We start from the raw sequence: 10819 nt of genomic DNA, 5'->3' as shown, positions 1-10819 counted from the left end.
CGGAAGCAGCAGCGGAGGGAGGCGGGCGGGGGTGAGAGGTGAGCGGCAGCCGCCCCGGGAGGAGGATGGTGGGAGCGGCGGCGCCCTGCGGTGAGTGCCCCTGGCCGGTTGCCGACGGGGTCGGGCGCTTGGCCGCGGCAGCTGCCTCCTTTCCCTGGGGAAGGCGGCGCTGCTGCCGCCTGGGGCGGGGATGTGGTGACAGCGCCGCACAAAGCGGACCCAGCAGCCCCCGAGCGGGTCTTTCTTTTGGGGGGTCCCTAAGGAATCTTTTCCTTTGGGGGGAGGGTCTGTGGGCGTGGGAGCTTAGGCGCGCTCTTGGAATCAGGGATTTGGGGCTCCCTGGGGATTATTTTGGGGGTAGGATCTCTGGGATTTTTATATGGTGGGTGGGTGGGGGGGAGGGTAAGGAGAGGGGTGTATCTGGGAGTCTGGTGTCTTCTTACCTGGCAGGCCGTGGGAAGGAGGGTCTCTGTGGGGAGTAGGGAGTGTCTGGGTGGGAGCACCGCGCTAGGAGTGAGCAGGTGTCCGCGGGTTTGTCTCCAGAGTGCAGCAGGGATTATTTCCAGGGAGGGTCTATTGCTTGACCTTACCATGGTTTCTCCTTATTGCAGCTCTGGTTGGAAGTGCTTTGGACACATTAGTTTAATATCCAGCTCCTGGGTGATTTGGATCCAAGGTGAGCAGAAACCAGCTCCTGCAGAACATAGATAGATTTCTCTTCTTGCAGTTCCCACCTGTGCTCTGTAGCTTCGGGATTCTTTTGGAGCCTGCGGGACCCCAAGATTTAGAAGAGGAACCTCAACCTGGCTATCCCCAGCTGGGGTGGTGACCCTTGACACATTGCCTTACAGCTGCTAATGTTGTCTTGTGTCTAAAAGGGGACTTTTCTTGCAAGATACTTGCAGATAATGACATAAAATGTTAAATATGCTAATTTTATGTCATTTTTACCATTTTATGGTTAATGGGTTGAAATATTCTGTCAAATGGTTTTGTTGACATGTTTTAGTTAAAACTCCATTTGAATGTTTTTCCTAAATAGTTTATTTTAAAATGGATACATTTAAATATGTGCATGTATATAAAATTTTTGATTATCCAAAATCTTATCATATTAATGTCATTCAGATGGCTTAGTTGTCACTGTATGTTTAAACTCTGAAATATTTTCCCATGTAGTAATATGTAACACATTTTGTCACATCATGTGACATTTTTAATGTATCATAAATGTCTCCCTTTCAGGGTTACTTTAGCAGCCAAAAAGCTACTATTAATAATAATAAGATACATGTAAAGTCTAGCATAGAATAATAGAACAATTTGCTACTGGAAATGAAGATTTTGTTTTTTGGGGGGTGGGGGATTCTCCCCCCATCCCTCCCAGGATCCAGTAGTGTAGCTGAGGGTAAATGTGGGTAAACAGAGTTTACCCACTTCTCATTGGGGAATAGGAGTTTAGGATAGTTTACTCACTTAAAAAAAAAAAAATTTCACCACTGGCAGGATCCAATAAGCAGACTGTTTAACCAGAAATGCAAGTTCTCTATACATCTAAACAGATAAATATGCCAGCCATTCTGTAACCGTGACCTTGTACCCGTCAGGTGTGAAGGGTTATCTGTGCCCTAAATGGCAGAGGATAACTGCAGCCTTCTTCTCCATGTCTGTGACCCTGTATACAGAAAGAATTACCTTCTCTTCTCTTTGTCTCTTCTGGTCCACTAGTCAGCAGTTGTCCAGCTGGTAATAGTCAAATACCCAATTCAAGTCAGGTTCACCAAACTCAATGTATATTGGTAATTTTTCTTCGGGATAATATAGTTTATAAACAGACATGTCTAGCCACGTATGGCAAAAGCTTCTCTGCTAAGGAATTACACTTTGTTACCAAGTAAGACTTACAAAGGATATACAAGTTACACCCCACTCCTGAAAGCAGGTTGCAGGAAAAAACAGCACCATGTCACAGAGAGGTGTGTGCATGCCTAGGAAAAGCCCCATACGATACAGACTGTGTTTTTTTTCTATATGCAGGTGAGATGTTACCCAGTTCAGTACATCTGTGGTGTGGTGACATTGTTCTTTATTCAATACAATACAGATCACCATGCTTCTATTGATCTTATTCTAATTAATTAGGTTAGCTACATAAACAAAAGGAGGGTAATATGTTGGTTTGTCTAAACTCTCTTCCCTTTCCGTTTTCATTTACACAGATATCTTAGTGTGATTTTTTTCCCCACTTCAGTCTAATCCTTTCACCTCAGGGTGAGGTCACTGTGTTGGTTTAGTTGATCACATCACGTCCACTTGGTAATAAATAAATCTCATTGTATGAACACCTATTATCTCTTCCTGTTGTCTAACTAAACTTTCTACTCTGCTACTTTCAGTGCTAAAATTTTAGTCGTTCAGGGGTGTGAAAAAACACCCCCCCCCCCCCCGAGTGACAAAAGTTTTAGGGCTGAAAAGCGCCAGTATACACAGTGCTTACCCGGCGATAAAGCTACCACCCCCATTTGGTTTTTGTTTTTTTTATCGCCAGGAGAGCGGCAGCACTGTAACATGGGCAGTGTAGACATACCCATGCCTTAAATGCCTTCCCAAAAGGAAATTGCTATGAGCATTTCAGTGGCAATTAGTGCCTCATAATAAGATATAACATAAAAAGGGTAGATGTAGAAATGGCAGTGATTGATTATTGGAAAGGCTCACAAGTATAGATATTATGAACTGCATAGGATTATAGTTGATAGTCACTTTTATATCTGAATAATACAGACTGAGTTCTCGGTTCAGTGGATTAATATAGATATCTTTCTATGGTATCGCTTCCCCTTTGTGTCTTTTTCTTTTTCTGTGTTCTCTCTTGTTTGTACTTCACTCACTGGAGAAAAGGACATAGCATATTTTTAAATCTTTTGCAGCATGTTTTTATACACCAAGATCTGCACACCTTATAACTTGTGCAATAAATGGTGGTTTCTTCCCCACTTCCAATCAAAGATTTAATCAGGGAGAATTATAGTGAAGCCTAAAGTTACTAAGACTATTTATTTTTATAATGTATGCTACAATACATTTACTGGTAACTTATGAAGTATCATAACTACATATAATTACAATGCAACTACAATTGTCTAGACTCCAAATGAACAAGTACGTTCATAGGTATGCAAGGTGTGCAAGTCTCGGAATACGTTTAATTTGTCCTTGACTTTAGATTAAATAAGAGTTCAAATACATTATGTTAAAAGTTGCTATACAATCCAAATTCCTCAGCCCTCCCCATAAATCAATAGGTAGGACCAGTGTCACTGAGAGTAACCGTGTAAGGCTTGCATTATGAGCTTATGCTTATTCACTTTTTGAACTATAATTATCAGCTAAGTCTTCAGGTGGTGCAAATCAGCTTAAGTCCAATGAAATCAATACAGCTATAGAAATGAAGGGCTGGAAGTGACCTCAACAGGTCATCTAGTCAATCCCCCTGTGCTGAGGTAGGATTAAGTAATGCCTAAGTAAGACCATCCCTCTGCTGATTTACACTATTTGAGGATCTGCTCTTAATTGTTCACATTGAGCTTAGTTGAAAATAAAGTTACTGTTCCTCTTTCCTGCTCACCCACTTTTTCTTTTCTTTTTTCATTAATGGATATGACTGAACGTAGCTTGACTAACTAGCTCTGACCAATGTGATGGTGGTGGTGAATGTTCATGTAATATCAAATTAGTTCACTCTCTCAAACCAAACCATTTTGTAATATTACTTAACAATCTTCTAACTTCATTTTGCAGATCCTATAAGACAATGTCAACTGGAAGGGTACGAACAAAAAAAAAGTCATCTTCTTTGGACCAGTCTCCAGATAACCTTCCTTTGAGGAGTTCTGGGCGACAGGTACTTAAGTGTTAAAAATTATATATTTAAAGCTACATAGAAATGATTGTTGGAGTATGTATTTGTTTAACATTTATTATAAAAGGACTCCGCTGTACTGCCCAAAAGGGTTACACCCAGTTACCACAAACAGAGGAGAAGTATTTGGAATTGTCCAAAGAGAAGGTGAGAGCATTTTACAACTCCAGAAAAAGACAGGAAGGGGGCACTTATAAAGTATTGGACAAGACAGAGATGTAAATTTAGGCAAAGGCCCTGATGTTGCAATGGGCTCCACCTCCATGGGGGGTGGGGGGCGGTCAGACCATTTGGAGTTCATCCACTTGTAGTAAAGCTGTTTGAATAATTACTGGCTGTATTTTGAAAATAAAGTCAATGGGTCTTTGGGGTACATCCATACAGAGTAGTTGGCAGGATTGAGGCCTAGATAGACCATACAAATTGGACACACAATGCCCAGAGTGACCAGGAGGATGGTTCTGTATTGGAGTTTTGTTATTTTAAAAATTAATTGATAAATTTTAGGAGCCGATGACAATATCTTTATTAATGTATATTAACATTGATTGGCTCTGTGCAATAACAGAATTTTAATGAGAGATTGGAGTGATGGTGCTAGAAACACTGGGATCCAGAGGAATGTAAATATTAATTTAAACTGGAAGCCCTGCTTTATAGATTCTTTAAGAGTGTCAGTTAAAAGACTAAATCAAGAGTTCTGTAACTTAAATGGACATTGCTAAGATTGTTGGCTCTTTAAAAGTGACCTTCCTTTACAGTTGTCAAGTTGTCCCACGCTGCTATGGATTCCAAAGATCTGATTTATATTATTTTAGCCAGTCATTGCTGTGCTCTGAATTATGAAACAAAGGAATCTTTGGGTGTTGCACTGTAGAAAATTCAGCGCCATTGTCATTTCCAGTCACAGATCCCATGAGAGTTCAATTCTAACTATTCTTTATTAGGTGAAGAAGAAGGCAGCTGAAGCGGCAGAGGATGATGATGACGCATCAGAGAAGAAATATAGAAAATGTGAAAAAGCAGGGTGCACTGCAACATGTCCTGTTTGCTTTGCAAGTGCTGCTGAAAGGTTTGTCTTTCTGTACTTACATACCTATGTTTTTGACAAAATCTCTTAAATCTACAGGCAAAACTGAGAGGTACTAGTGTAATGCTGGTTGTAGTGCTTGTGAATCATCACAAACAGCATCTCTTGCAGATGACTTTTTGCAGTGTATTGCCAATAACGTTTCTCAAGGATAAGGGTTGTCATTGCAGCATGTCTGCTGTTTTCTGGCACAAATTTTGTTTTTGTGAAATTAACGGCGTATTTATGAAACATACACAGAAGAGCTTCCCTATCAAAACACAAAATGAAACCATCATATACTATCCTATACTACTTCTGTATTGTTATAGTGTTCTGTAATCTCTCGTTAATGTGCTGAGTCTGCAGGATTGGCTCCGAAGCCTTACAAAACTATTTTCATTATAACATCCTGTTTTCACTCAGGACTAACTTCCTGTTCAGCTTTTATATGAGTACTTTTTTATTTTAACATTCTGAATTTAGAGGTATGCGGAAGTAAAGCATTACTATATTGGCAGGGCTTATAATATGCAGCACGTTACTCTAAATGTATGTGGCAATGTCCCCTCCCAGTATAATGTTGTGCTATTAATTTTACCATGATATACAATTATTTTATGCTGCCTCCAAGTTTTAAATTGTGTATGTATTGCATCTTTTTATATTGAGAGGGAATTTCTGCATTATAAAAGTTGTCACAGGAAAGCTGGAAGTTTTGGCAACTGAGTACGTGGCATATGGGACTTTTGATACCCAGGAAACCATGGAAAGTGATTTTAAATGTTGGTATTCAGGAGGCAATTAAGGCATTTTAATCATTTTTAAGTCTTATTTTGTTGGTGTTATTTTTTAAAAATACTTCCATATGATCACTTATTGGAAATTAGGCCATTTCATGGCTAGCCAGCTCAGACACCATTGTGCTTTGCCACCACATTATTTTAATTTTAGAGGAATATTTAATTGACTTTATTGGGTTTGTTGCTTGAATAAGGAGTACAGGATTAATTGCTTTGTCTAATGAATGTAATCCTTATATATATGTGACAATAAAAGAGAATGAACACTTGCAATGTGTAATTATATAGATTTTTGTCTTAGGTTAAAATAGCAACCAAGTCAGTAATTTTATATAATTGAAAATAATTGGACAATAGATATTTCATATACACAGACCTAGACCTAGCAGCAAGTCATTCTATATTTATGGTTTAATCAACCTATGAATTTGGGCTTTGAGAAGAAAATGTCCCATGCTTTTTTTTTTTATTTTATTTTATTTTAATAAATTGTAAGATCCTTGAAGCTCGGACTGAGTTTTCCTGTGTGTAGGTAAATGGGTGTTGCTACAGTATAAATAAGAGTAATAATTATCAATATCCAGCAACCTCCTCTGAGATCTGGCTCAGGGCATGCCCAATTGACCATACTAAAGAGAAGCTGCTGCAATCTCAGAGCACTTATAAAACTGTACATGACATACATTTTGCCACCTTTGCATCTTGTATTGCGCGTGATGAAATATGAGATCTTTGATACAGTTAAAATTATTTTTTAATTATTATTTTTATTATTACTACTTTTTTTACTGTAGTGCTTAGAGGCCAGTGCCCATTGTGCAAAGCACTGTACAAACATAAAAAGAAACAGCAGAGTATCAAACTCTCTTCTCCCATGCCTTGGTCTTAACATTTCTTTAAATTTTAAAATGAAGCCGAGTCCATGGAATTTTTTTTTTTAAGTGTCATAATGCAGTCTACATGTTTTCTTGTGTCCTAGGTGTGCTAAAAATGGCTACACATCTAGATGGTATCATCTCTCCTGTGGGGAACATTTCTGCAATGAGTGTTTTGATCACTATTATCGAAGGTATACTTACTGAGACCATGTCTTGTTTTCAGAAGTCCTGGAGAGATTGACTGGATATTAAAAATGTGAAGTCTCGTTTATTGAAACAAATATTTTAAACTTTCTCCTCTCTACTGACTTTATTTTGAAGTGAGACTTAGAGACTGCTGAGTGTAAGTTACACAAACTGCAGCTGATGTGTGGGCCGTCCATCAACCAAAAAGTGGCAATCTGAGCTGCATGTCAGTTCTTCTGTGACTTGTTAAAAAAGTGTTCAGGGCTTTTTGAAAAGAGTGTAAATAAAGAGAACAAAACCAACAAGTAATGAGTTATGAAGCTGTTCTTTTGGAAAATAATTCAAAAACTTCCTTATTTTTAAAGATACATACACTGTAGTCTTGGAAGAATTAGATTTTTATTGGTAAATGTTCGTAAATGTCAATTTCACCATACACACACAAATCGATGAAAAACTGTTTCCGTCAATGAGCATCAAAATTTACAGATAGGCAAAGTAAGACACATGCTGCTTGAGAAATTGTTAGAGTTTAATTTAAAGGATATTTACTTTGTATATTTTGACATGAGATGTTAAAACACAAATTGTCAAGTTATAAAGCTTTAACTTTTTTGAATCTCAGTGTCTGCTGTCATTAATTAATTATTGTCTGACCCTCCTATAATTTCCCACAACTGTGAAAATTTAAACTAATACAAATAGAAAAAAGTACTTAATAAACATTGATATTATTTGTCAAAATTACAAAAAAAAAAAAAAAAAGACTTGAATTCTGCCAAGCCTAATTATAAGCAAGCCCAATTTTTACTTAAGTAAGTGCACTTGGAGTAAATCAAATGAGGGTGGTAGGAATTTGGTTTTACAAAGTGCCTTTCAGATTCAAAGTATCCCAAATCAGTGAAATAATTTGATGCTCAAAGTTTACTGACTAGAAGGACTAACATGGCAGTTATGTGCTGAGCTGTAGTTCACCTCGACCTTGCATATTAGCCCCGGTATTTATTATCGAAAGGAAATGTAGGCCTACACACTTCCCTGATTGCTATCACATTTGTTTCTTTAAAGAAGTGCTATCCTCAGCCTTATGTGTGTCTGTCTGTCTCTCTCTTTTTAAACATGATTTTTTGGAATAAGTATTGTTCTTTAAAATAGACTGTACCAGCCCACTTGCTAACTGCTTGCCATTTACTTTAACTTTCTTCTTAGTCATAAAGATGGTTATGAGAAATACACTGCTTGGAAAAGGATTTGGACCAGTAATGGTAAAAGTGAGCCCAGTCCTAAAGCTTTCATGGCTGATCAACAGCTTCCTTACTGGGTAAGGAATTATAGTGCTTTGTGTGTGTGTGTGTGTGTGTGTTTGTTTGAAGATCAAGTAGCAGATTCTGCTCTGGGACTCTAGGAGGATTTCTGGTATTAGGAAGACGGGATAAGGCAGACTCCGGATAATAATCCTGATCAGTTTCTCCACTGTCAGAAATCTTTCCCAATCCTTGGCTAAGTGCTCTCTATGCAATACTCTGTTTCTCAGTCTAATTACTGAGGCAGCAGGAAGCATTTAGGATGTAGTTCAGATGGAAGCAGATGTCAGGAGTGGGCAGGTGGTGATGGCAAAGAGGATGGTAACACTAGGGAAAATGGAGAGAGAGGGAGAAAACCAGCCATAAGGGAACAGAGGGTGGGTAAAATGAATGGGAAGGGAGTATACCTTCACTGGATGGAGGTGGAATGGAAGGGAGAGTTCAGGCAGCAATGGACAATATAGATTTAATCCTGAGATGTACTGCATACTTTCAAACCCCAATGAAATAAGTGGAAATTGTGTGCTCAATACATCATAGAATTAAGTCCTATGAGTGAAATTCATCCTCATGCAGAAGACCAGCACAAAGTCTATGCGCAGCTTAAGTCTTATTTACACCCTGTGGGCTTAGGTGGTTCATAGGCCTTGTCCTGGCCATCTGCATAAACCCATAGGGAGTAAGTAGGCTTAAACTGTGCATAACCCTTGTACTGGTCCTCTGCATGAGGATGAATTTCACCTTATGTTAATAATGTATTTAACAACTCCCTTGCATCTTCCTTCTTACCTACCCATTAGTTATGGTCCCAAAGTAGATTTCCTATCACGTTCCTTTGCTGGTGTTTGTTGCATCATGTAATTGACTCAGATTATAGATCAAGCTCAAGTTAACACATGTTTGTTTTTTACTTCTAGGTGCAGTGCACAAAACCAGAGTGTGGGAAATGGCGTCAGCTGACAAAGGAAATCCAGCTGACATCGCAAATAGCAAAAACGTACCGATGTGGTATGAAACTGAACAATTCTACTAAGGTAACAGCAACACTGTTTGTCCCTAATTAAGCTGCAGTTAAGGTGGTTCTTTTGTTATAGTCATTAACTTTGCTTATTTTTTTTCTTTTAACATTTATATTTGTTAGAATGATGAGTTGAATATCTTAGGAGCTGTATAGTTTGTATTCTACAGCAATTTAAATGTTTCCCTCATGAGAGTGAAAGTGCAATATCCAAAACATCATTTGTTGAAACGCCCATGCAATTAGTTGTAAAATCATGCTTCAAAATGCTAAGAGATCAGTCTCCATGAAAGTTGCTGCTTCCAAAATATATGTGCCTTTCCAATATCCTTTTTTGGTTTGATTTTTTTTCCCCTAGTCAAAACATCTGAAATGTCCAATGGCTCTTTTTTTAGTTTTTTAATGTGCATCTGAGCTTGACAACTGAAATGAAAGGATTCAGATTTAATAGGAAGATAGTAAACTCCTAAAAGTCATTGCAGTATCTTACTAGCAGTACTAGAGTTATGGTTGAGGAAGGACTTTTGTCGCGAGTCTGCTTTCAGACATTTAAGGTGAAATTCTGGCACTATTGATGTCAGTGAGGCCAGTAGTTCACCCTTTAATTCTTTGGTCAAGAGAATTTTCTCATGGAATCTTCCTGGAATATCTGATAAAATTACATCTGGCTGTTTTTTGTTTTGTTTTGTGGAATTTTAACATGAAACACTTTTTTCACCTGCTGAGACCCTTTTAGATATTTCTGAAATTGCTGTTCAAACAAACAGTTAACTTGCTATTGACATAGTTCTCATTGAGGACAGGTGCCTTTAGTATGCATATGAAAGTAGTATACTGTGTATGCACAGGAAGTGATTTTATTGAATGTTTGTACAATGCTGCAGATACATGCATATGTGAAGAGGCAAGTATCTGGATTGCTGAGCACTGAAATGCAGTGTAAGCCGAAATGCCTTTCTGTTTCCACTCAACCCCCCAGCTATGTATATGTTAATGTGAGATCATTAGATAGTCAAGGCCATTCAGTTCAATCAGCAGGAACTTTATCTGTGGTGTTTGGCTTTTTAGTATTTTTTAATATGTACTGTAAAAAAACAAAACAAACAAACAAACAAAAACCTAAAATACTACCATATGGTAATTATCTGTGCTATGAAAGATTAAAATAGAGCACTCTCTTTTTTTTTAATACATTTTTAAGTCTAAAGGAGTTGTACCAGAATCTGATTGCTTCTTTTATGTAATATTCTTGTGTGGCTTTACATAGTTAAATTTCTCTTTCAGATTGAGGGCTCGGACCAGTGTTCCATGCCTGAGGATCTGGTGAGTTGCCTGTACATGGCTGTTCATTTGCTCTATAGTGTAAAAATGGGATTAAAACATGGGAATGGGGTAGGTGTTTTTTTCCCCTTTCTTGGCCAGAGATTACAACTGCAGCGTCGTCTTTTGGCATGTGTGCGTTTCAGCCTCAGGAATTGAGATTGCATATGCCTCATCTGGAGGAGGATCTATTTTAATAATGGGGAAGGGCTGGCCCTTCAACCTTCTAATCTTTCTTCCCTCTTAGTATAAATGTTAATGTGGTTCTCATAGTCTCTGACTTAAGGCCCTGATTCTAGGTCTACTCCTGATTCTAGGG

At 38.3% G+C, this 10819-nt stretch overlaps 1 protein-coding gene across 1 annotated transcript in view; it reads left to right on the top strand.

Annotated features, from left to right (window-relative positions):
- Positions 1–39: 39 nt before the first annotated feature.
- KDM1B (lysine demethylase 1B) overlaps positions 40–10819 on the top strand; it is a 38445-nt gene continuing 27665 nt past the window's right edge. Inside the window, exons 1-8 of the mRNA XM_065399318.1 lie at positions 40–90; positions 612–676; positions 3802–3904; positions 4870–4994; positions 6774–6863; positions 8068–8179; positions 9080–9196; positions 10465–10503. Of these exons, the coding sequence (XP_065255390.1) occupies positions 3815–3904; positions 4870–4994; positions 6774–6863; positions 8068–8179; positions 9080–9196; positions 10465–10503 (573 nt within the window). The 5' untranslated portion in view covers positions 40–90; positions 612–676; positions 3802–3814. The remainder of the gene's footprint in view (positions 91–611; positions 677–3801; positions 3905–4869; positions 4995–6773; positions 6864–8067; positions 8180–9079; positions 9197–10464; positions 10504–10819) is intronic.

Source organism: Emys orbicularis, chromosome 2 (genome assembly GCF_028017835.1).
Source record: "Emys orbicularis isolate rEmyOrb1 chromosome 2, rEmyOrb1.hap1, whole genome shotgun sequence".
In the NCBI taxonomy this organism is placed as follows: domain Eukaryota; kingdom Metazoa; phylum Chordata; order Testudines; family Emydidae; genus Emys; species Emys orbicularis.
Note: the sequence above shows the minus strand (reverse complement) of the source record. Positions and strands in the feature narration are given on the sequence as shown.